The sequence below is a fragment of the Phacochoerus africanus genome, chromosome 3, assembly GCF_016906955.1.
Source record: "Phacochoerus africanus isolate WHEZ1 chromosome 3, ROS_Pafr_v1, whole genome shotgun sequence".
Taxonomy (NCBI): Eukaryota; Metazoa; Chordata; class Mammalia; order Artiodactyla; family Suidae; genus Phacochoerus; species Phacochoerus africanus.
Genome location: NC_062546.1, coordinates 15,791,836 through 15,817,927, shown reverse-complemented (window position 1 = coordinate 15,817,927; position 26,092 = coordinate 15,791,836). Strand labels below are relative to the sequence as shown.

The following is a 26,092-nucleotide window of genomic DNA, read 5'->3' as shown; positions in this document are numbered from 1 at the left end:
GAAGAGGAAAAGAGGCCCAGGGGCACTCTTTTTTTCTTTTTAGGGTCACACCCACTCGGCACATGGAAGTTCTGGGCTAGGGGTCGGAATCAGAGCTGGAGGTGCCAGCCTACACCACAGCCGCAGCAATGCCAGATCCAAGCTGCATCTGTGACCTACGCCTCAGCTTGCAGCAACGCTGGATCCTTAACCCACTGAGCCACAGTGGGAATTCCACGATCACATTTTGTGTATTCATCATGATTTGTTTTGCCTGGGTTTTTACCAAAACTAATTTGGCTTAGTATTAATGTGGTGAATAGCAAGAATGTAATTAATCTGAAGAACAGAACTGAAAATATCTTCTGTGACGTTAAAAGGCTGTGTTTATCTCCCGCCCCCTAAAAAAAGTCTCCAACTCAGCATTTTCTTTTTTTTTTTTTTTTGAGTTTGAAAATTTTATTTATTTTTTTCCGCTGTACAGCATGGGGACCAAGTTACACATACATGTGTACATACTTTTTCCAATGTTTCCTCCCATTGTTGTGTTGCAATGTATCTAGACATAGTTCTCAATGCTACATAGCAGGATCTCATTGTGAATCCTTTCCAAGAGCAATAGTTTGCATCCATTAACCCCAGGCTCTCGATCCCTCCCACTCCCTTCCTCTCCTCTGGGGCAGCCACAAGTCTGTGATTTTCTTTTCTGTGGAAACATTCATTTGTGCTGTATGTTAGATTCCAGTTATAAGTGATATCATATGGTATTTATCTTTCTCTTTCTGGCTTATTTCACGCAGTATGAGTCCCTAGTTCCATCCATGTTGGTGCAAATGGCATTATGTTGTTCTTTTTTATGGCTGAGTAGTATTCCATTGTGTATATATACCACATCTTCCTAATCCAATCATCTGTCAATGGACATTTGGTTGTTTCCTGCTCTTGGCTATTGTGAATAGAGCTGCAATGAACATGAGGGTGCATGTGTCTTTTTTTTAAGGAAATTTGTGTCCGGATAGATGCCCAAGAGTGGGATTGCTGGGTCATATGGTAGTTCTATGTATAGTTTTCTAAGGTACCTCCATACTGTTCTCCATAGTGATTGTACCAGCTTACATTCCTACCAACAGTGCAGGAGGGTTCCCTTTTCTCCACACCCCCTCCAGCACTTGTTATTTGTAGACTTATTAATGATGGCCATTCTGACTGGTGTAAGGTGGTATCTCATGGTAGTTTTGATTTGCATTTCTCTAATAATCAGGGATGTTGAGTGTTTTTTCATGTGCTTGTTGGCCATCTGTATATCTTCCTTGGAGAACAGTCTATTCAGGTCTTTTGCCCATTTTTCCACTGGGTGGTTGGCGTTTTTGCTGTTGCATTGTATACGTTACTTGTATATTTTAGAGATTAAGCCTTTGTCAGTTGCATCATTTGAAAATATTTTCTCCCATTTTGTAAGTTGTCTTTTTGTTTTCTTTTTGGTTTCCTTTGCTGTACAAAAGCTTGTCAGTTTGATTAGGTCCCATTGGTTTATTTTTGCTCTTATTTCTGTTGCCTTGGGAGAATAACCTGAGAAAATATTCATGAGGTTGATGTCAGAGAATGTTTTGCCTATGTTCTCTTCTAGGAGCTTGATGGTGTCTTGTCTTTTGGTTACGTCTTTCAGCCATTTTGAGTTTATTTTTGTGCATGGTGTGAGGGTGTGTTCTAGTTTCATTGCTTTGCATGCAGCTGTCCAGTTTTCCCAGCAATTCTTGCTGAATAGACTTTCTTTTTCCCATTTTATGCTCTTGCCTCCTTTGTCAAAAATTAATTGACCATAGGTGTCAGGGTTTATTTCTGGGTTCTCTATCCTATTCCATTGGTCTGTCTAGTCTGTTTTGGTACCAGTACCACACTGTTTTGATGACTGTGGCATTGTAATATTGCTTGATGTCTGAAAGAGTTATGCCTCCTGCTTGGTTTTTGTTCCTCAGGATTGCTTTGGGAATTCCAAGTCTTTTATGGTTCCATATAAATTTTTTGGATTGTTTGTTCTAGTTCTGTGAAAAATGTCATGGGTAATTTGATAGGGATTGCACTGAATCTGCAGATTGCTTTGGGTAGTATGGCCATTTTAACAATATTCATATTACAACCCAGGAGCATGGAATATCTTTCCATCTCTTTGAATCCTCTTTAATTTCCTTGATTAATGTTTTATAGTTCCTGATTTTTTTGGGGTGCAATATTATTTATTTATTTAAAAAAATTTTTTGTCTTTTTACCTTTTCTTGAGCCGCTCCCGTGGCATATGGAGGTTCCCAGGCTAGGGGTCTAATCGGAGCCATAGCCACTGGCCTACACCATAGCCACAGCAACGCCGGATCCTTAACCCACTGAGCAAGGCTGGGGATCGAACCCGCAACCTCATGGTTCCTAGTCTGAATTGTTAACCACTGTGCCACGACGGGAACTCCTGGGGTACAATTTTAAAAGGTATTTTTGTATTCTGTTTCTAATATTTCATTGTTAGTATACAGAAATGTGACTGATTTCCGAATGTTAATCTCATATCCTGCTACTTTGCTGAATTTGTTAATCAGTTCAAGTAGGTTTTTTTTTTGGTCTTTTTTTTTTTTTTTTTTTTTTTTTTGCTATTTCTTTGGGCCACTTCTGCGGCATATGGAGGTTCCCAGGCTAGGGGTCTAATCGGAGCTGTAGCCACCGGCCTACACCAGAGCCACAGCAACGCGGGATCCGAGCCGCATCTGCAACCTACACCACAGCTCACGGCAATGCCAGATCCTTAACCCACTGAGCAAGGGCAGGGACTGAACCCGCAACCTCATGGTTCCTAGTCAGATTCGTTAACCACTGCGCCACAATGGGAACTCCTCAAGTAGTTTTTGGGTTGAGTCCTTAGGGTTTTCTATGTATAGTATCATGTCGTCTGCATACAGTGACAGTTTTATCTCTTCTCTTCCTATTTGGATGCCTTTTATTTCTTTTGTTTGTCTAATTGTTGTGGCTAAGACTTCCAAAAGTATGTTGAATAGCAGTAGTGAGAGTGGGTATCCCTGTCTTGTTCCAGATTTGAGTGAGAAGGCTTTCAGTTTTTCTCCATTGCATATTGGCTGTGGGTTTGTCATAAATGGCTTTGATTACGTTCAGGAGTGTTCCCTCTATACCCACTTTGGCGAGAGTTTTTATCATAAATGGATGTTGGACTTTGTCAAATGCTTTTTCTGCATCTATTGGGATGATCATATGGCTTTTGACTTTTCTTTTGTTAATGTGGTATATGATGTTGATAAATTTGTGTATGAACTCAGCATTTTCATATCCTATATAGAATTCTTATGTGTATATTTTGAACTATTTCTTGTAAAATGAGGTAGGCTTTACAGAATAAAATGATTTTCTTTTTTTCTTTTTATTCTTTTTAGGGCCGCACCTGTGGCATATGGAAGTTCCCAGGCTAAGGGTTGAATCAGAGCTGCAGCTGTGGCTTACACCACAGCACCTCTGGACCTGTGACCTATGCCACAGCTTGTGGCAATGTCATAGCCTTATCCCACTGAGTGAGGCCAGGGATTGAACTCACATCCTCATAGAGACTATATCAGGTTCTTAAGCCGCTGAACCACAATAGGAACTCCAGCAAAATGATTTTATTTATTTTGTCTTTTTCTTAGGGCCACACCCTCAGCATATGTAGGTTCCCAGGCTAGGGTTAGAATCAGAGCTGTAGCTGCCAGTCTACACCACAGCCACAACAATGCCAGATCTGAGCCACATCTGCAACCTACACCACAGCTCATGGCAATGCCAGATCCTTAACCCACTGAGCAAGGTCAGGGATGGAACCTGCATCCTCATGGATACTAGTTGGGTTTGTTAACTGCTGAGCCACAACGAGAACTCCCAGCAAAACTTACCAAGACGTGAAAGGGTGAGAAACATGCAGGGGCATCGGCCACAAAGCTACTTGATTTTATTTGGCACCCAGTGGTCAAGAACATGTGGCTTTCAGTTGGCAACATGCATCGGGTTTCTGACACCATGGAAAACATCTGCATCAGAACGAGACTTTGGGAGTTCCCGTCGTGGCGCAGTGGTTAATGCATCCAACTAGGAACCATGAGGTTGCGGGTTCAATCCCTGGCCTTGCTCAGTGGGTTAGGGATCTGGCATTGCCATGAGCTCTGGTATAGGTCGCAGATGCGGCTCGGATCCCGCGCTGCTGTGGCTGTGGCTGGCGGCTACAGCTCCGATTAGACCCCTAGCCTGGGAACCTCCGTATGCTGCAGAAGCGGCCCTAGAAAAGGCAAAAAGAAAAGAAAAAAAAAAAGAACGAGACTTTGTCATCCAGTCCACCGAGCCCTTGCTAGAGCTTTTGTCCCACCTGATCATCCCTCCCTTGCCCCCTGCCCCCTGCTTTCCAGAGCCTTCCTGAGGCCTGACAGGGGTAAGGGTTTTGAGGCCTTGCCCATCCATTTGGCTAAGGGACGTGTCCCTGGCACCATGTGTAGGTCCAGGAGCCTGGTGTGCGCGTCCCCAGACAGGAGCCCCTGACCGCGTCCGTGCTGGCTGCAGCCCCGCTCCACGAGCAAAAGCAGATGATTGGTGAGTGGCTGGCTCCCCTGCTCTGGAGCTGGAAGCAGGTGCTGTGAGCTGGCTTGCCTGGTGGGAAGCACCCTAAGCAGAGGTCAGACCTGAAGACAAGATCCCCAGCCTTGCGCTGAACTGCCTGCCGGATGGCCTTGCCCAAAGCGCATTTACTGGCTAGGCCCCCATTCTCTCGTCTTAAAGCACTGTTTAGACCACATGGTCCCCAGGGTTCTTCCAGCAACACCGCCTCTGGCTTTGCTTCAGGGTGGGAGAGCCCCTGGGTGTGGGGAGATGAGGAGCCGGGAGGAGGAGTGGAAGGGTGGGGTCTTGGGTTTCTGCCAGGAACTGGCCCAGAAGGTGGGTGCTGTGGTTCCTCACGCCTCTCCTGATGTCTCATTAGTCTCCCAGTGCCCACCGCAGAGAGGTAGGACATAAACGTGCACGGGGGAATGAACCGTGTCCCCCACTGGCCCCTGAACTCCTGGGCCATGCACCTGCACCCCAGCATCTATGGCAGGCCCGCTAAAGGAGGCCACCACCTGTTGAATGACTGAATAAGCTTACTGCGGTTCCCAGGCTCTTCTGTGAAGGCCCGCATTGCCACCACCCCATCGTTAACCGGCTCTCTTGGAGTTTGGCCACTTAACTACCTACTCCTCAAAATTTCTCAATGGGCTCAGCGGAGGTAGAAAGCTGTCTGCACTTCCCTGGATGCATTGTCACTCTTCTTGTGGGAAAAGCCGTCCCCCTCAAGGCACCCGGCACCCCATCCTGGCTACACCCTCCACGTGTCGCCAAGATGGGCCAACCATCAACACTAGGCCCTGTCGCTAGAAGTGCCCAGTGGTGGAAGGTGAATTTATCTTGTGTTTGGCTCTCCTGTCCCTCTAAAGAGTCAAGTTCAGCATTAGCATATCCTGTGTTGAATTTCCACGTGATACTTCAAATGATTTCTGACAAGCTGAACAAGAGTAGTCTTTACAACACAACCAACTTTGTGTCCGACTCTCCTCTGCAGTGTCCTTTATGTGTAATGTCAAATCTGATTCTTCAAACCGGCCTCCAAGGCGAGGTCTGCTATGCCCTCTTTCCAGTTAGGGCTCCTGCTAAGGCTCAGTGACACACCTGGAAGGAGCCATTTGGGGACAAGAACCTGGATCCCTCTCTGCTCTGTAGCCCAATACCACCTGGGGATGCTGGGCTGTCGCCAGGTGTGTGCTGTTCCGTGCAGGTGAGCGTCTCTACCCCCTTATCTACAATATGCACACGCAGCTGGCCGGCAAGATCACGGGGATGCTGCTGGAGATTGACAACTCGGAGCTGCTGCTCATGCTGGAGTCCCCGGAGTCCCTCAGTGCCAAGGTGGGTTGGGGCCTTTGAAGGAGCAGGGAGCCCTGAGGGCCAGAGGAGGGTAGCTGCTGCTCAGACAGATGTTTACCTTCTTGCTAAAACCTGGAGTTCTGCTATGGTGCAGGGGGTTAGAGATCTGGTATTGTCTCTCCAGCAGCTCAGGTCACTGCTGAGGTGCAGGTTCAATCCCCAACCTAGGAATTTCCATGTACCCTGGGTGGACCAAGCCCCCCCCCCAAAAAAAAACCCTGCAAATACCTGCTGCATGTGGGTGTGGGAGAAGCCCTTAGTGAGGGGCTGCGCCTTCAGCCCCTCCAGACTCCCTGAGGCTCCCACAGGCAAGGAGCTGTGTGGCGACTGAGGGTTAGGATTTCCTGGCTGTTGGGCAGTGTAGGCAGCGACCACGGGTTTGTCCTGGGAGCTGGTAGCAGTCAGGTGGCAGCTGTGCCACGTGGCAGTGGACAGAGGGTGGGGGAGCCCTCGAGTCTGCATGCTGAGCAGGGGGAGGCAGGGCTCTCCTGCGGAGGCAGCTGCACCAGCCCTTCCCACGTGTGTCCCGCAGGTTGAAGAGGCTTTGGCGGTGTTGCAGGCCCACCAGGCCATGGAGCAAGTGCACGTGCGCTGAGACCAGGTGCGTGGGTGCGGTGGGAGGATGCTGACAGAGCAGCCGAGCCCACGACCTGTAAGAGCCTGGGAAGGGACACTGACAAGAGTCACAGAGAACCCTGTAGTGTCAACCGGCTTTCTCTGAGGCACCAAGGAGGAGTCCAGGGGTAGCTGTGATGATTAAACACAAGGACAGCCTGTGTGATGGGAACTGCGTGGACTATGGTGCAGAGCGGAGGGGGCGGCCCACCCTGGCACCCCACTCAGATAGGTTGGCCTCATCCTGGGCCCGGCCTGGCCCTGCGCTGCCGGCCTGGCTTGGTCTAGTCTCTGTCCTTACTTGAAGGTGGGGCATCTGCCATACTTTAGAAACAATCATTTTCTTTTTCCATCCCCAGAAAATGGAATCCTCAGCCCTTGGCTGATGGACCGACCAGCATCTCCTGCTCTTGGCTCTAGGGCCTTGGGAACTGTTAACTTCCCCGCTGGGCTGTATCTGTACTTGAGCTTTTTGTGGAATGAGGGCTGGTCACCCAGCCAGCCTCTTATCTGTTGCTTTGTGTATTAAAAGTGTTGCAAACTCCGTCTTGTCTCCCAGGAGGCCTTCTTGTGTCAGAGGGAAGCGGGCAAAGGGTGGCTTGGACAGGGTCGGGACCTCGGCTTCAAGGAACAGACGCCCACAGTGTGCCGAGCACAGAGCGGGGGTAAAGCCTGCACCTGACAAAGGAGGGCCTCTGGTAATAGCCCCCAGGGAGCAGCTGCCACCCGCCAATGGCGCAGCGGGGACTACAGGGTTGTCATCACAGCACAGAGAAAACGAGCTGCAGCTTCAGGCACCCACATGTTCCTGGACGCCTGTCTTGAGCAGGCGAACACCCTGGGAGCGGCACCTGCTTCTACACTCCTGGCTGAGTGATTGGGGGGTTGCTGACGCTCTACTCCTATAGAAAGGCTTTAGGGTACCTCCCCAGGGTGGGGATCTTCCTCCCCTACAGGGAGAAAAACCTCTTCAGGTAATAAATCCAGATACCTGCTGTACAGGCCCCAAGAAAAGAATGTCAGGTGTGACTAGATGTCACCTCTAAACCTGCCCCAAATCAAAGTGATGCCTGAAGAAAGAAAAGGGGTACAGCTGCCTGTTTTGAAATGGTCCCTGGATCAGACCCATGAGTGTATCTGTGACGTTAAAAATCCGCTTCAGCCTGGAGGTCTGACTGCTCCGAAGGTAGGCTCGGCCCTCGGGGGCAGAAGCAGCAAGCCAAGGGCCGCTGTGATGCAGGAGCAAAGGGCTGAAAAACCCTGTCGGCTCCGCTTTATGGAGTCATCAATCTTCTTCTTAGGGCAAGGGACCCTTTTCCTCCACAGGGTCGAAGCTCCCTAGGTAGGGAAAGTGTTGTGGGGCCACTTCTTGAACCCGGAGCTGGCTGCAGTGTCACTCTCGCATGACCACTCTCCCGCATCCCACTGGATGGACGGCCCTCTGAGAGCAGGGACTGTGTCTCATCACTGCTCTTTCCCCAGCACTCCATACACACAGGGCCTGGCCCAGGCAGACAGGCCGGTGAATTTGCTCAAAGAATGGATAAATGCTCACGCAGTAGTTTTTTCTGGTTTTTTTTTTTTTTTTTCAGGTTTTTTACAGCCATGTTCCAAAATGAACCAAAGCTGGAAAAGCACAAACAAAAGTACAATAGACACTGACGGAGAAGATGTTTACTTCAACAGCGGAAACCCACAGCTCAACAACTCAGTTCAGTTCAAATTAACATCAACATATAACGAACCTAAGAAGCCCAGAGGGGCCACCACTGGGGTCAAAAGGCAAGTCCCTGCTGGGAATGGGACACTGACTTCAAAAGGGCCCTTCTCCCATCCCACCTTCGGGAGCAGCAGCCACCCCTCTGGGCTCTTGAAACAGCTTAGGTACCTCCGCACGGGAGGTGGCAGCACAGAGCCACAAAACTAGCCAAGGGTCAGGTTCTGCATCCCCACCAAAGGAGGGCTCGGCCAAAAGGCACTGGGGTTCACAGCATGAAGCATGGGCCAAGGACAGGGCCGGGACAGCAGCCCTGGAGAACCAGCTCAACAGGCTGCATTGGGTGAAGGCGGCCAGGGTGTTCCAGCCACCAACCCCACCCCAGCTTGGGTTGCTCAGATGGACTGTGGTGAGGTGGCCTGGTGACACTGGAAATGCAGCACTCAGGCTGGAGCATGCTGGGTAGGGACAGAGCCAGAGCCAAGTGCTTGGCTGACAAGGACCCATCTGTGTGACCCACTAGCTGTCTGCAGCACAGGGGGATGCAGAACAGGGAGAGACCTTTTTAACAAACGTCTGATTTTTGGCTATGCTGAGCTTAGCTTGAACAAGCAAAGCCTCTAAATGGGCAGGAGGCCATCAGGTCTGAGGAGGGAGCTCTGGGGCACGTCGGGTCCCACGAGCAGGCACAGGAAGGAGGTCAGGCAGGTGTCCCACTGCCCTTTTGGGATTTTAGTTTAAGCTCCGGTTGACTTCCTGCCGCAACTTCTGTGCAGGGCCGTTCCTGGGCTCAATCTGCAGGAGGCTGTTGATGTCTGCAAAGCTGGATGTATAGTCCTGAGAGGAGACAGAGGGTTGGGGGGTGCAGCCCTGACCCAGGGAGACCAAGCAGGGTGGGGGCAGCTGCTGAGACGCCAGGGCCTTCACACCCCAGCCTGGAGGCCTGCCCCGAGCACCTGGACCCGAAGGGACAGGGCAGCTACCACCTTGCTGTGACTGCTCTGGAAGTGCCACCATAGGCACAACTGGCTGTGGCTCTCTTGGTGCCTCTGGTCAGGATCTTTTTACCTTGAGTGCCTTGTAGGCTTGAGCCCGTCTGTAAAAGGCCTTCACATTTCTTCCGTCCAGCCTGAGGGCTTCGGTGCAGTCCTTCACGGCCTCCTTGTACTGCTTCAGCACCAGATGGCAGAGCGCTCTGGGGGAAAGACGGATGCAGAGGTTTCAGCCACTCCCTCCGGGCCACCCCCCAGCCACACAGTCCGAGGAGTGACCTGTGATTCCCTGAACACCTCCTGTGCTGGCTGCTTCCTCCCGAGCCCCTCCCCCTTTTACAGAACAGAAGGGCTGGTCAAGGTACCACCACTTCTGAGGGGCAGAACTCAATCCAGGTTCGAATGATCTAGATCCTGACAGTGTTCAGTGCCATCATTCCATCCACCTTACACTCCCACACTGTACTCTTTCAGGCAAAACAAAAAAAAGGATTTCTTGAAACCTTCCCTTTAATAAATTATCTACCTTAACAAAACCCACAAAAGTCCTACTCTAAGTACATGCATGTTGACATGTTAGGAGTGAAATGTAAAGGTGTATACAGCTTATGCATCAAAAATCATTTAAGAGGAGTTCCCGTTGCCACTCAGTGGGTTAAGAACTCAACTAATATCCATGAAGACGCAGGTTCAATCCCTGGCCTCACTTGGTGGGTTAAGGATCCAACATTGCCATGAGTTGCAGTGTAGGCTGCAGATGTGGTTCGGATCTGGCATAGCTGTGGCTGTGGTATAGGCTGGCAGCTGCAGCTCCAATTTGACCCCTAGCCTGGGAACCTCCATAGGGTGGGGGTGTGGGCATAAAAAGAAAAAAAAAAACCCAAAAACAAAAATTAAGATAGCTCTATAGATGGCTATAGTGATAAAGTGAATATAACAATGCTTTTTAAAACTGAGGTATAGTTGATTTCATAACAATGTTCATGAATTTACTTGGGAAGTATATACAAGTGTTCAATGTAGAATTCTTTCAACCTGTATTTTGAAAAACTTCACATTCTGCATCAATGGGGGAAAAGTGCATGTGTGTTTCTTTCTCATTCAGTTTAGTCCTTTTCCCCAAAAAGAGTCACTAAAAACAAAACAGACATCCACTCCACCTATTTCCAATAGGTGCAGAGTATTCTCCTGTATGTACCATAATTTATTAATTCCTTGTCAGGAGATATTTTTCGTGGTTTCAAGTTTATAAGTAAATGACGCTGCCTTGAACATCTTGGTGCATAAAACTTAGATGCCTATTAGGAGGAACTGCTGCATCAAAAGTTTACATGCATTTAAAATTTTGAAGCACACTATTTCATGATAAAAAGATCAATTCAAGAAGAGGATATTACTACACTTGTCATTATATATGCCCCTAATATAGGAGCACCCAAATACATACAACAAAGACTAACAGACGTGGTAAAAGGAGGAATTGATGGGACTGCAGTAATAGTAGGAGACTTTAACACCCCACTCACATCAAGGGACAGATCCTCTAAACAGAAAATCAATAAGGCAACAGAGATCCTAAATGACACAACATAAAAGTTAGACTTAATTGATATTTTTAGGACATCACATCCAAAAAAAATCAGTATATTCTTTTCAAGTGCACATGGAACATTACCAAGGACTGACCACATACAAGGGCACAAAACTAACCTCAACAAATTTAAGAGTGTAGAAATTATTTCAAGTGTCTTTTCTGACCACAATGCCATGAAACTAGAAATCAATCACAGGAAAAGAGAAAAAACTGACTACATGGAGACTAAACAACATGCTACTAAAAAACCAATGGGTCAACAAGGAAATCAAAAGGAAAATTAAAAAATACCTTGAGACAACTGATAATGAAAACACCATTCGAAATCTACAGGATGCCACAAAAGCAGTTCTGAGAGGGAAGTTCATAGCAATACAGGCCTTCCTCAAAAAAGAAAAATCTCAAATCAACAACTTAACCTACCACCTAAAAGAATTAGAGAAAACAAAACCTAAAGTCAGCAGAAGGAAAGAAATCATAAAGATTAGAGAAGAAATCAATAAAATAGTCAAAAAACAATAGAAAAGATCAATAAAACCAAGGGCTGATTCTTTGAAACGGTAAACAAAATTGACAAACCTCTGGCCAGACTCACCGAGAGGAAGAACTCAGACAAAATAAGAAATGAAAAAGAAGAGGAGTTCCCGTCGTGGTGCAGTGGTTAACGAATCCGACTAGGAACCATGAGGTTTCGGGTTCGATCCCTGGCCTTGCTCAGTGGGTTAACGATCCAGCATTGCCGTGAGCTGTGGTGTAGGTTGCAGACGCAGCTCGGATCTCGCGTTGCTGTGGCTCTGGTGTAGGCTGGCAGCTACAGCTCTCATTGGACCCCTAGCCTGGGAACCTCCATATGCCACGGGAGCGGCCCAAGAAATGGCAAAAAGACAAAAACAAACAAACAAAAAACCCCCCAAAAAAAACAAAAAGAAAAAGGAGAAACCTCAATGGATACTGCAGAAATATCAAAAACCATAAGAGAATACCATTACAATTATATGCCAACAAATTTGACGGCCTAGAAGAACTGGACAACTTTCTAGAGACATGCAGCCCACCAAAACTGAATCAAGAAGAAACAGATCAACTCAACAGACCAATCACTAGAAATGAAATTGAATATGTAATAAAAATACTCCCTCCAAACAAAAGGCTAGGACCAGATGGCTTCATAGGCAAATTCTACCAAACATACAAAGAAGAACTTATACCCATCCTTCTTAAACTTTTCCAAAAGGCTGAAGAAGAAATAAGCCCAAAGACATTCTATGAAGCCACCATCACCCTAGAATCCATACCAAAGACACAACCAAAAAAGAAAATTATCTTTGATGAATATAGATGCAAAAATTCTCAACAAAATTTTAGCCAACTGAACCAAAAACAGATAAAAAAGATCATACACCATGACCAAGTGGGATTCATCCCAAGTTCACAAGGATGGTTCAACATAGGCAAATCAATCGACACGATATACCACATTGAAAGAAATGTCAAAAACCCCGTGATCATCTCAACAGAGGCAGAAAAAGCATTTGACAAAATCCAACGTCCATTCATGATAAAAATTCTTACCAAAGTGGTTATAGAGGGAACATACCTTAACATAATAAAGCCATTTACGACAAACCCACAGCCAATATACTACTCAATGAAGAAAAGCTGAAAGCCTTCCCGCTAAAATCTGGAACAAGACAAGGATGCCACGCTCAGCACTTTTATTCAACAAAGTACTGGAAGTCCTAGCCACAGCAATCAGACAAAAGAAATAAAAGGTATCCAAATTGGAAGAGAAGAGGTAAAAGTGCCCCTCTATGCAGATGACAGTGATATTATATATAGAAAACCCTAAGGACTCTGTACAAAAACTACTCAAACTGATCAATGATTTCAGCAAAGTAGAAGGAGACAAGATTAACATTCAGAAATCGGTTGCATTTCTGTATACTAACAAATATCAGAAAAGAAATATAAAAATGCAATACCTTTTAAAATTGCACCCACAGAGTTCCTGTTGTGGTGCAGCAGAAACGAAACGAACTAGTGCCCGTGAGGATGGGAGTTCAATACCTGGCCTCACTCAGTGGGTTAAGGATCTGTCATTGCTGTGAGTTGTGGTGTAGGTTGCAAATGAGGGGCAGATCCATCATTGCTGAGGCTGTTGCATAGGCTGATAGCTGCAGCTCTGATTCAACCCCTAGCCTGGGAACTTCCATATGCTGCAGGTGTGGCTGTAAAAGCAGAAATAAATTGCACCCCCCAAAATTAAATACCTAGGAATAAACCTGACCAAGGAGGTGAAACACTTATATGCTGAGAACTATAAAACATTAATCAAGGAAATTAAAGAGGAGTCAAAGAAATGGAAAAGATACCCCATGCTCCTGGACTGAAAGAATTAATATTGTTAAAACGGCCATATTACCCAAAGCAATCTACGGATTCAATGCAATCACTATTAAATTACCCATGACATTTTTCACAGCACTAGAACAAACAATCCAAAAATTTATATGGAACCATAAAAGACTTGGAATTCCCAAAGCAATCCTGAGGAACAAAAACCAAGCAGGAGGCATAACTCTCCCAGACCTCAGACGATATTACAAAGCTACAGTAATCAAGACTGTGGTACTTGGAGTTCCCGTTGTGGCTCAGTGGTTAACGAATCCGACTAGGAACCATGAGGGTAGGGGTTCGATCCCTGGCCTTGCTCAGTGGGTTGATGATCTGGCAATGCCATGAGCTGTGGTGTAGGTTGCAGACGCAGCTGGGATCCCACGTTGCTGTGGCTCTGGCGTAGGCCAGCGGCCACAGCTCCGACTGGATGCCTAGCCTGGGAACCTCCATATGCCGAGGGAGCGGCCCTAGAAAAGGCAAAAAGCCAAAAAAAAAAAAAAAACTGTGACACTGTACAAAAACAGATGAGAGACCAATGGAACAGAATAGAAAACCCAGAAATAAACCCAGAAACCTATGCTCAATTAATCTTCAACAAAGGAGGCAGGAACATAAAATGGGAAAAAGTCTCTTCAGCAAATGGTGCTGGGAAAACTGGACAGCCGCATGCAAATCAATGAAACTAGAACACACCCTCACACAGTGCACAAAAATAAACTCAAAATGGCTTAAAGACTTAAATGTAAGGCAAGACACAATAAAACTTGCAGAAGAGAATACGGGCAAAACATTCTCTGATATCAATCATACAAATGTTTTCTTAGGTCTCCAAAAGCAAAAGAAATAAAAGCAAAAATAAACCAATGGGACCTAATTGAACTTTTGCATGGTAAAGGAAACCATTAAAAAAAAAAATAAGATAAGCTATGGAATGGGAGAAAATAGTTTCAAACAACACAACCAACAAGGGCTTAATCTTCAAAACATACAAACAACTCATACAACTCAACAGCAAAAAAACAAACAACCCAACTGAAAAACGGGCAGAAGACCAGAATAGACAATTCTCCAAAGAAGACATACAGATGGCCAACGGGCACATTAAAAAATGCTGAACACCACTGATTATCAGAGAAATACAAATCAAAACTACTATGAGGTACCACCTCACACCAGTCAGAATGGCCATCATTAATAAGTCCACAAATAACAAATGCTGCAGAGGGTGTGAAGAAAAGGGAACCTTCAACACTGCTGCTGGGAATGTAAACTGGTACAACCACTATGGAAAAGAGTGTGGAGGGACCTCAGAAAACTAAATACCGAACTACCATATGACCCAGCAATCCCACTCCTGGACATTTATCTGGACAAAACTACCATGGAAAAAGACACATGCACCCCTCTGTTCACTGCAGTGCTATTCCCAATAGCTAAGACATGGAAACAAACTAGATGTTCATCAACAGATGAAGGATTAAGAAGATGTGGTACACAACAGAATACTACTAGGCCGTAAAAAGAACTAAATAATGGCATGTGCAGCAACCAAGATGGAACTAGAGACTCTCATACTAAGTAAGAAAGAGAAAGACAAATACCATACAGTACCACTTAATATCTGGAATCTAACATATGGCACAAATGAACCTATCTAAAGACAGAAACAAACTCATGGATGTGGAGAATAGACTTGTGGTTGCTGAGTGGGAGTAGGAGGGGAGGGAGTGGGTGGACTGGGAGTTTGGGATTAGTATGTGCAAACTATTGCATCTGGAGTGGGTAGGCAATGAGATCCTACTGTAGAGCACAGCGAACTCTATCTAATCACTTGTGATGGAACGCAATGGAGAATAATGTGAGAAAAAGAATGTGTATATATGTATGACTGGATCACGTCGATGTACAGTAGAAATTGACAGAATAGGAGTTCCCGTCGTGGCGCAGTGGTTAACGAATCTGACTAGGAACCATGAGGTTGCGGGTTCGGTCCCTGCCCTTGCTCAGTGGGTTAACGATCCAGCATTGCCGTGAGCTGTGGTGTAGGTTGCAGACGCGGCTCGGATCCCGCGTTGCTGTGGCTCTGGCGTAGGCTGGTGGCTACAGCTCCGATTCGACCCCTAGCCTGGGAACCTCCATATACCACGGGAGCGGCCCAAGAAATAGCAAAAAAAAAAAAAAAAAAAAAAGACCAAAAAAAAAATTAAAAAAAAAGAAATTGACAGAACACTGTAAATCAACTATAATAAAATTAAAAAAAATTTTTTTTGATTATTACCAAAATGGTCTCCAAAAAAAGCAGGTGACCCTTGAGCAACATGGGTCTGAACTGAGCAGGTCTCCTTATATGCAGATTTTTTTTTTTTTTTTCCAGTAATAAGACTGTTACAATACCACATGGTTCGCATTTGGTAGACTCAGTCATGTGGCAGAACCGCAGGATGTGGAAGGCTGATTTTTGACTACAAGGAGGGTCAGTGCCCCAACAGCCATCTTATTCAAGGATAAAGTATACTTAAGAACAGTTCCTAACAGAGGCTACCTTCCTGCAACTATACCCTGGGTCTCAAAGTTTAACTTTTGCCAATATGGAAGAAAACAGTGCCTGCTTTAATGTAGTTGATTTAAAGCTGAATATCTTTATATAAGGCTTTTTAAATCTCATGAAATAAAATTTATCCAACTTCTTTAGTGACTTCTGCACCCCCCCATCACTACCTAATACCTTCCCCACTGCAAGATAATTAACCCACACATTATTCTAGAACTTGGCTTTACTGTTTACATTTGAAGCTGTGATCCACGTAGAATCTATTTTAAAATAAAGAGTGAGGGTAGGGATTCAGGTTTCTTTTTAACTCTCTCCAGCCAACCCAACACCATGCATTGAATAATCCTGCTTTTCCCCACACTTTCATACACTAAATTCCCTTATGCTGTTATTTTTTTCCTGACAAATTAGAGATTACTAAGAATGGTAAAAAAAAAAAAAATCCAGAATTTTCATTGAGATTGCATGGAATTTATAAATTAATTTAGAAAAAGCTTCTCCCTGTAGGAATTTAAAAGCAGGCACAAATTCTGCGGCATTCTTCCCATTGCAGGGGTCCTACGAAAGGGGTCTCTCTCCTCCAGCTGAGGCAGGTTCCATGACTGCTCTGACCAGGAGGGTGCAGAGGAGGCCCACAGTGTGAGTTCAAGCCTAGGTCACAGAGGTCTTGTAGCTTCTGCCCTGGTCTCAGGGAACACTTGCTCTTGGAGCCTTTAGTTGCCATGTGAGAAGCCAACTACTCTGAGGCCTCCTTGCTGTGAGGAAGCTCAAACCAGCCCATGTGAAAAGGCTGCCAGGAGAGAAGAAAAAAGGCTCCTGCTTGCTCCATCAGTTCCATTCTCCAGCCATTCCAGCCACCCCAGCACCGGTGCCGGATACCCAAGAGAAGTCTTCAGGTCACCCCAATCCCAGCGACCATCTCATTGACCCTGAATAAGAGACCCTGAGTAAGAACCGCCCCTTCTGGATTCCTGGCTCACAAATCACGAGCAAAATAAAATGGCCGTGGTAAGCCACTAACTTTTAGAACCATAGTCCTTGACTTAAATCCAAACACAGAACAAGTCTAAGGAAACTAAAGTGTTCTCTCAATGGCCTCCAGTGATTTAAAGAATTAGCCAAGTTTCTGGCAAGTAGAGGAGCCACAGCATAGGCATTACGTACCATTTGGTGACTTTAGAATGTGAACGTTGTTGTGAAAGGGATTATACATGGGCTCTAGAGTATATTTAAGATGTTAAAAATGCCTGACTTTGGTGTATAAAATAAACACCCTCGGCTTCTGGTAAACAGAATGATTTTATATCCAATCAGAAGGGTTTTCATTACAAAGGCATCTGGGAGATGACATGGGTGAGGGGAAAGGAACCCCGGCTTAGGAGTCACAACCCCTTGACTGAAATCCCAGCGCTACTATGTATTCGTTGTTTAACTTTATGGTCATTAATTCACCTTTCTGAACCTGTTTTCTCTTAGGTAAAATGGGACCATGCCTGCCCTGAAGAAGTGCTCTGAGCACTAAATGAGAGTTTTGCGGAGGTCCATTCCAGGCCTGGCCAACCACAGGTGCCACGAGCCTGAGTGATGACACCCACTCAGGTGTCAACTGCACAGAGACCTGAAGCCGAAGAGGACTCGGTGGCCCACACAGATGCATTCGCACGAAGTGGGGCATTAAAGTGGCATCAAGGATTTCAGCCACAGGGGACAGAAAATTCCGTGTTGTATGAAGTTTCCGTTTTGGATAAAGTTATCTGTCTTCTAAATCACATTTATAAAATCGATGTAATTACAACCAAAGACCCAACAAGATATGGTTTGGAATTTGTCAGAGAGTTTAAGGTTTAGCTAGATCAGTTTCCTTGGGAAAACTTCTAAGGACACTCTGATTAAGAAGAATAAGGAAAAGACCAGCCCTTCAAGCAAATGTAACTAAAACAGTGGCAGAGACACATCTGCATGAAAACCAGCATTTAAATAAAACATGGTCCTGAATGCGGTAAAACTCCAGCAAAATGGGTTAATAGAGGCCTCCAGCAACATGCGGTGAGCAAGGCCCCCGACCACAGAGAGGACTGAGAAGATGCTGCTGAACAAACCTGGATGGACGGGCTGCGGCCTTTGCCCCAAGTTAGCCTGGCTGACAAGGCACCCCAGTCCCGGCACCCAGTAAACCACAAGTCCAAAATGCCAAAATCCAAGCTTTCAGAGTTTCCCTTTCAACTAATTTTGCAGCAAAACGTGACCTGAACGGACATGAGGCTGCTTAGTCTTTCTTCACACCATCCCACATGACTGTGCAATTTCCACGTGTTTCTCTGCAGAAATGCTAATGATTAACTTCTGAAAGCTGCCCAGGCCCTGCTGGATGGAGTGCTCTGTGACTCAGTATATGCACCATCGTACCCTCCTAAAATCTGAAACACTTCATCCCAAGGGTTCTGGGTAAGGAATGGTGAGCCTATAGCAGATCCAAGATTTTTGAACCCAAGAGTCGTATGTATATATGTTGGTTGGGAAGGAGAAATAGGCTCACAAGATTTATTGATAAATGTTTTATAAGATATGTTTGGATCAGATCAGGACCCTTGCTGAAAGTTTCAAGCTGCTGACAGTAAAACTCACAGATCTCACTGGAGCCAGGTTCCAATTCCGTCTCTGCCATTTATGGGCTGGGTGAGCTGAGGCAAAGCCTTTCCTACTCTTAGCTTTCTCAACTTTAAAACAGGAAGAGTGGAGTTCTTGTTGTGGCTCAGTGGGTTAAGAACCTGACACTATCTCTCTGAGGATGTAGATTCAATCCCTAGCCTTGCTCAATGGGTTAAGGATCTGGTGCTGCTGTGAGCTGTGGTGTAGGTCACAGACACAATTCGGATCTGGCATTGCTATGGCTGGGGTGTAGGCAGGCAGCTGCAGCTCCTAATCGACCCCTAGCCTGGGAACCTCCATATGCCAGAGGTGCGGCCCTAGAAAGACAAAACCAAACCAAAGTGGGAAGAACAGCTACTACCGACGCCCTGACCTGCTGTGGCACAGCAGTGACTTCTGCACAGTAACGGGACGGTGCCCTTGGTCCCAGGCCCTTCTAGAGCCCCACTAGCAACACCTATCTCGTGGTGACCAAATCAAGTGTGAATGCATGTTTTGAGCTGTAACACACCGGCATACCTTCACAGCTATTTTGAAGATTTCTGGCAACCCTGCATCTGGCAAGTCTATTGGCGCCATTTGTGTCTCTTTCACATTTGGTAATTCTCATAACATTACAAGTTTTTTCATCATTATTATTCTTTTTGGGAGGGGGGCGAAGGAGAGAAAATAGCTTCCTTGCTTTGCCAGGCAAAGGAGGATCCCAGCAGACTAAGGCCTCAAAGCCTGTGCCCTCATTATTATACTTTTTACGGTGAATTGTGATCAGTGATCTTTTTGTGTTACTGTGATGCCTTGTTGCTCACAGGACAGTTGGTAATTGTTAGCAATAAAGTATTTTTAAATTAGGGTATGTATATTTTTCTTTTCCCTTTTCTAAAAAAGAGATAATGCTATTGCACAGTTAACAGACTACCTTATAGCATAAACATAACTTCCGTACTTGGAAACCAAAAAATTCGTGTGACTCGCCTTACTGGCTTTACTGAGGTGGTCTGGAACTGAACCTGTGATATCTGAGATAGGCACATGCTGACGAGATGCTAGGATGCCAACCCTTCAGGGTCTAAGAGAAGACTGTGGAAGAATGCCCAGCGTCCTGAAAGCCCCGAGGCCAGCGGTGCGGAAGGTACCTGTTGCTGTACGTGGCGGATTCCACGTTACTAAACCAGAGGCTCTCACTGTACTTCTCAATCGCTTGCTTATGGTTCCCCTTCTTCACAAGCTCATTGCCTTCCTCCTTCAGAACTCTGGCTCTCTCCATATCCCCAGCAGAAGGCACTAGATACAAATTCAGAAGAGGAAAAAACCATGGAGGAAGTGCCCAGCTGAGATCAAGGAGATCTCTTGGGCCCTGTCCCTTCTAAGCCGCCTACAACCCCCAGCCCCCGAGGTTGCCTGCCCTATGTAAAGCATCCTTCCTGAGTAATGAAGGCATTGATGGCTTCTGGGAAATTAAACAGAAGAGAGGCTGGAGACTCCTGATATGAACATACTTATACACACACACACAATAATATATACATGATAAAAAGTGACCCGAGTTCTGCCTGGGCACTGCCACTCAGTGGCTCGAGGTCTCATGTGACCTTCCTAATGCTTATGGAACTCAATTTCCTCACCGACATGTTGGGGTAATACCTATCCCACAGAGGGCTGCTGTCAGCGTGAAATGTGAGAAAGCACGAGAAAGTGCAGAGCACCATCCAAACTTCAAGCAGGAGAGGATTTAAATAAATAAGCATCTTTGAAAGAAAGGGTGTGGCTCCTGGGCTTGCAGAGAGGGGCAGGCATCTTCTGCTCCCCAGCTGTTTGGGGCTGAGCCCATGAGTTTCCCCTGCCACCTGACACCCAGCTCCACCCCAGCTGTCAGGAGAGAGCAAGGTGAAACCCCAGCTGCTCCACCTGGCCTCGGGGCCCTTCACCGAGGGGCCTGATGAATTATTCCAGCCCAGCTCCCATATCACCAGCTTTTTCAATTTTTAAAAACTATCTTTATAGAATACTGAATATTTATGACCAGGGTAAGGTTTTAGGAATAAAACTAATATCCTTGAACTCATCCCTCACCTTAAGAAAGAACATTTACAGGAGTTCCCCTTGTGGCTCAGCAGGTTACAAACCCTACTAGTGTATCCACAAGGACTCGGGTTCGATCTCTGGCCTTGCTCAGTGGGCTACGGATCCAGCGTTGCCACGAGCTGTGCTGCAGGCTGCAGACGCGGCTCGGATCTGGCTTTGCTGTGGCATTGGCTGGTAGCTGTAGCTCCGATTGGACCCCTAGCCTGGGAACCTCCATGTGCCATGGGTGTGGGCCCCCACCCCCCCCAAAAAAAGCAACAGAACATTTACTAAGACCTTTGAAACCTTGCGAACCTCTCCCCTAATCAATCCACGCCTAGACGAAACCATTATCCCCAGTTCTGTGCTTCCATCCCCGGCCCCCTTTTATGTTTAACTATATCCAACAGTATTTAGAAACCATTGCTTGTTTTGTTTCTGAACTTCAAATAAAGGAATATGTAATTCCCCATGTATTCTATGAGCTGGTTTTGTTTCCCCTGAGATTCGATTCCTGAGATTCACGCATAACTGCAGCTCCTTCATTCGGTCTCCGTGCTACAGTACAACACTCATTTGCGGAGGTTTGGGTTATTCCGCTTTTGCTCTAACAATCTGCTCTCAACATCCTTGTATACACCTCCCTGTGCGCATGTGCATGAGTTTCTCTAGAAGGAGAGCCAGTAGGCTGCAATGCACACACAACCTCAGCACCACGAGGCACCCCCCACTGCACGGAGTTTGTCCCTCTGGCCACCCTGAGCTTCATTCTCAACCTCCTTCCACTGTCGCTGCTGAAAACCCCCTTTCCTTCTCACTTGCAGAAGGTGCTCTTTAAGGCCCAGCTCAACCTGTCACCTCCACCGCTCCCCTTCCACGAACCTCTCCCCAGCTGCTCAAGCACAGCGCTGCCAGTTCTCAACTGCAAGTGATCCTCAAACACTCAAGACTAAAATACCTGTTTTTCTTCCTGTGTTATTTATTTACTTTGCTTTTTAGGGCCGCACCTGCCGCACATGGAGATTCCCAGGCTAGGGGTCCAATTGGAGCTACAGCTGCCGGCCTACACCACAACTCCCGAAACGTGGGATCCTTAACCCACTGACGAAGCCAGGGATCGAACCCGCAACCTCACGGTTCCTAGCTGGATTCGTTTCCACTGCGCCATGACTGGATCTCCTCCTTCCTGTATTTAAGTTGCTCTGTTTAAGTGTCTCAGTCTCTCACTGGGCCGAGAACTTCCGGAGGGCCTCTGGGCCACAATGCTTAGCACCAGGCCCGGGACACCCATGACCATGACTCCAAAAGAATGAAACAAATGGTAGGTGCCTGGAAGCTGTTGAGTTCATTAGTGCCCCACGTTCTCACTCAGGGAAGAGCAGGGAACACTTACCAGGCCCCCACACACCAGAGGAGGGCCCTCCACGGCCAGACAGGTTTCCTAGTGGGAAGAGGAGCGGCTTCTGCCCTCTGCATACCCGCGACAAGACTCCAGCCTGACCCCTCTGCGCCTCCCTCTCCGGCAGGAGAATTCTCCTGGGGCATTATGAGTTTCTCGTTACCCCTGCCTGAAGAAGGCTGCTTTGTATTCCTGAGGTGGACAGTCTCCTGCTTTGGGCTCCCTGGCTTTGCTCCCCCTTCTCTCATCCATCCTTTTCTAGGGACTCACACAGTGTTCGTTCTGGGGACGCACCACCCTTATTCCTGGGAAGCTATGGAGGTGGAGCAGATGGCTTAGGGCTGAGCTATCACAAAATCTCAGGCCCTGGACATAGTGACTGGCTCAGGAAGTGGTCTGTGACCAAAGAGGCCAGAACAAATTAAGAAAAGACAAGCTAGGGAGTTCCCATAGTGGCTCAGTGGTTAACAAACCCAACAAGGATCCATGAGGATGCAGGTTCGATCCCTGGCCTCACTCAGTGGGTTAAGGATCCGGCATTGCCATGAGCTGTGGTGTAGGTCACAGATGTTGCTTGGATCCCGCGTTGCTATGGCTGGCAGCTATAGCTCCAATTCGACCCCTAGCCTGGGAACTTCCATATGCCTCTGGTGTGGCCCTAAAAAGAAAAAAGAAAAGATGAGCTAGGAATTTTAAGGAAAGAAATGCTTTCTTAGGGAACTGTCAGGAAAGAAACCTTCCCTCCCTCTGGGTCAGGAGGCATGGTGCATGGATGTGAGACAAGGAACTGTACTGTACTATGTAGGAGGGAAGACTGCCTGCAGACAAGGCTGACACACACCATAGAGGGGCAGAGTAATAGAGCCAGAGTCTGATGATGCAGTGAGCTGCTGGAGCAAACCCTGCCTGAACCTGAACTGCATGCACACTTCTCAGGCACATGAACCAATAAATTATTATTTTTACCACATAGAGTTTTCTATTCTTGAAACCAAAAACATCCTAAATGATATACCCCCAAATGCGGCCAAAGGAATGAGAAGGGAACTAACACCGGCTACTTGGGCGCCAGGCTTAGAGTTCAGCATCCCTCTCGTCACCTGTGTGGTAGGCTTTCTTGTCACCCTCCTGTAGATCCGAGGAGACGGTCTCTAAGAGGTTAAGGCTTTTCTGTTTTGTCGTCTTCTTTGCTTGAAAGGTTTTTAAAAATGACTCGTCTTAACCGAGTTATTTTCTAGAATGACTAAATCCACTTTTTAGAGCACTTCTCTACAGAAAGAGGCTCTCTGGGCAGGAGTCACAGCTCACCTCTGCTCTTGGCGGTTGTGGTTTCTTTGGATTTGCTTTTGGCTGTCTCTTTGCGGTTTTCCGAAGGCAAACATTCCCACCTCTTCTGAGCTGAAACAGGCACCAAGGGGATAGAGGGCAGCTTCAGGCGCCACTCGGACCCAAAGGAGTCCATGAGAGCTCTTGTCATCCTGGAAAGGCAGCCAGATTACACAAAGGTTTCCATCTGGGTCAAGAAGATCTCCTCTCGTGAGCCTGCAGGAGGTGTCTAAGAGCCAGTTATCATCTCCCCCGGGCTGTACCCTTCTGACACGCAGCAGGAAAGGAACAGGAGGCTGCAACCCCTACACGTCTCAGATCAGCCACCATGGCACCCCTTCCCCACCTGGCCCTTGCCTGGTCACACTATGTTAACTTCAGAGCGGTGATCTGGAGCCTGCAAAGGCACTTCAACCTTACCCTCAAGGGACCACATTTGCCCTAAGAAAGGACCACGTGTTTTATACTTTTTAAAAATGGGTCTATTACAAGGCCATGCAAACACCTGACGTTTGCTTAATGCTCAGAGTTTTTTTTTAAATGCAAATCTTGGCGTGCCTGCCCTGGCTCAGCGGAAACGAATCTGACTAGTATCCCTGAGGACAAGGGTTTGATCCAGTGGTTAAGGATCCCACATTGCTGTGAGCTGTGGTGTATGCAGGTCACAGACACAGGTCCGATCTGGCATTGCTGAGGAATAGGCCAGTGGCTCCAGCTCCGATTCAACACTTAGCCTGGGAACTTCCTTATGCCATGGGTGTGGCCCTAAAAGACAAAAAAAAAAAAAAAGGAAATCTTACCACGCCAAGTCTCAAATTTTAAAATCCTTCAGTGGTTCCCACTTTGCTACGTTAGCCAGGCTTGAGACCCGGTCCCCTCCCGTCTCCCCGGTTTCATCATGTACCACATGCCTCTTGATCTTTATGTTCGAGCCTTTGCACGTGCTCTCCCCTCTACCTGGATAAGCTCTCCCATCTCCCGTTCCCCACTCCCACCTTCTCAGCTCCATGACCGTGCTGGTTTTGTTAACTGATCTCCAGCACCCAGCACACCTGGCACCCACCAAGGCCCAATCAGTTTGTGTCGAGTGATAATGAAGCCAACTGTAACACCTTCTGCTCCTGCAACCGTGCCCCTGTGTTGCTGGAATGAAGTGCTCGAAGTCTGGTATCACTACAAGTTCATGGTCTCTGACTAAGCCCCCAAAGCTGCTTTCCTGCCTGGCCTGCTATTTCAAACCCCTACCCTCCTTCACTCTGCTCCCTGACCCGCCTCTTTTTTCAGAGCAAACTTCCTCACTCTATAAATACAAACCTACCTGTTCGGGCACACACCACTTCCTATTTCTCTCCTGTCACAAAGAAGAGATGACAAGGCTATTCCCTCCACCTCAGCTCAGGATCCACCTCTCCCTGCCTCTCCTGGGCCACACTCAACCAGCATCTCCCACACCTGCATCTTTCTGTTCCCTCCTTCCTCCCCCCCCCCCCCCCCCCAGAGCCCTCTGCCATCACGAGGACACTCCTCTGCCCTCACAGCCAGACCCTGGGAGCTCCTGCCATCTGGCTTCTGACCCCACTGACCTGCTTCCGTGAGCATCACCAGTGCCTGCATTCCTCAACATGTAATTACTTGAGCTCAGTGAAACACCCGCCACTCCCCATGCCTTCACCCTTCTGGAAACACTCCTGCCTTTGTAACACGAGATGCTAAGTTTCCTCCTCTTGCTCTGGCTGCTGTTCCTCCGTAAGCCCCTCAAATGCTGGAATTCCTCAAAGCTCCGCCCCCTCCCCCTCCACACTGGCTGTGGTAGGTTTTGGTTTTCTCCTACAACCTCAAGCCACATCTACGCAGATGACCTTCAAATCCCTACATCTGGCCTGTATCTGTTGCTCCAAACCCATGAAAATGCCCAGCTGCCTTCCTTACATCTCTAGCCTCCTGCCCCTCAGGCACCTCCAACTCCGAGTCAACCACCTGGCTGCCTCCTCCGTTCTTCCCTCCTCCCCAACCCCAACCCCTCAAACCTGCTGAAGTACCACCTACATGTCCCCTGAATGGGTCCCACTGTCCTGTTTCCACCAGCTCTCGGATTATGGCCTGCTGCCTCCCTAGCCTCTTCTCCTTCATTGTCACCACAGCAGGCAGCCAGTCAGCTTTTCTCCCGTGTTGTCCCCTGCTAAAGTCCCTTTCACGAGGCCTCACTGTGTTTGGATTAAGTCCAAGCCCTGAGCACCAGGCCCCGGGTGATCTGTCCTCCTCACCCATCCGGGGCCGAGCAGCATCGTGTACGTGGACCTCTCTCAATTCCTGTGCCACCGCCTACTCACTCAGTGTGCACGTGCGGGCCCCTGCCCAGAGCGCTGTCCACCTCTCGGTCTCAGCTCACCTCCTCGGGGAAGCCTTCTCTGGTCTCTCCCTGGCTGATGAGGAGCCACCTTTCTGCCCCTACAGCCCCCTGTGCTGCCTCCTGCCACAGCGCTCGTCACACTGCAGGGGCCCTGCCGATGACTGACCACTGCTCTCCAGGGGACCGGGAGCCCCGTTACAGCAGGAAGGGCTGTCTCAGGCCCTAGTGCCAAGTCTGGCACAGAAACAGCAGATTTTGTTGAATGACAGCGACTAAAAGCAAGCAGAGAGAAACCAAGTCCAGCCAGAAACGACGCACTCAATAGGCACCCTGAGGTCCTGTGCGGGGTTTCTATCTGTGGTTTCTGGCTTTCTAGCAGACCATGCAGAGGGGAAACACAATCAGTTACCCAAATGAGAGCATCCTGAGATTAAAAAAAAAGAAAAGAAAACACAACTGCTCAGAAGACCAGAAAGAAATTTCACCTGA

The 26,092-nt window shown here is 47.4% G+C and overlaps 2 protein-coding genes across 5 annotated transcripts in view; one reads left to right on the top strand and one right to left on the bottom strand.

Moving 5' to 3' along the window:
• The window catches only part of PABPC1L (poly(A) binding protein cytoplasmic 1 like), a 31,095-nt gene extending 23,984 nt beyond the window's left edge, over positions 1-7,111 (top strand). The window contains exons 12-14 of the mRNA XM_047771032.1: positions 4,494-4,587; positions 5,804-5,934; positions 6,485-7,111. Coding sequence (XP_047626988.1) covers positions 4,494-4,587; positions 5,804-5,934; positions 6,485-6,547 — 288 coding nt within the window. The 3' untranslated portion in view covers positions 6,548-7,111. The remainder of the gene's footprint in view (positions 1-4,493; positions 4,588-5,803; positions 5,935-6,484) is intronic.
• A 1,115-nt stretch (positions 7,112-8,226) lies between these two features.
• The window catches only part of TOMM34 (translocase of outer mitochondrial membrane 34), a 32,849-nt gene continuing 14,983 nt past the window's right edge, over positions 8,227-26,092 (bottom strand). For all 4 annotated transcript variants that reach the window (XM_047771030.1, XM_047771027.1, XM_047771028.1 and 1 more), the window contains 4 exons: positions 23,236-23,405; positions 19,601-19,748; positions 9,353-9,479; positions 8,227-9,121 (listed from right to left, as the gene is read on the bottom strand). In XM_047771030.1, the coding sequence (XP_047626986.1) occupies positions 9,017-9,121; positions 9,353-9,479; positions 19,601-19,748; positions 23,236-23,405 (550 nt within the window). In that variant the 3' untranslated portion in view covers positions 8,227-9,016. The remainder of the gene's footprint in view (positions 9,122-9,352; positions 9,480-19,600; positions 19,749-23,235; positions 23,406-26,092) is intronic.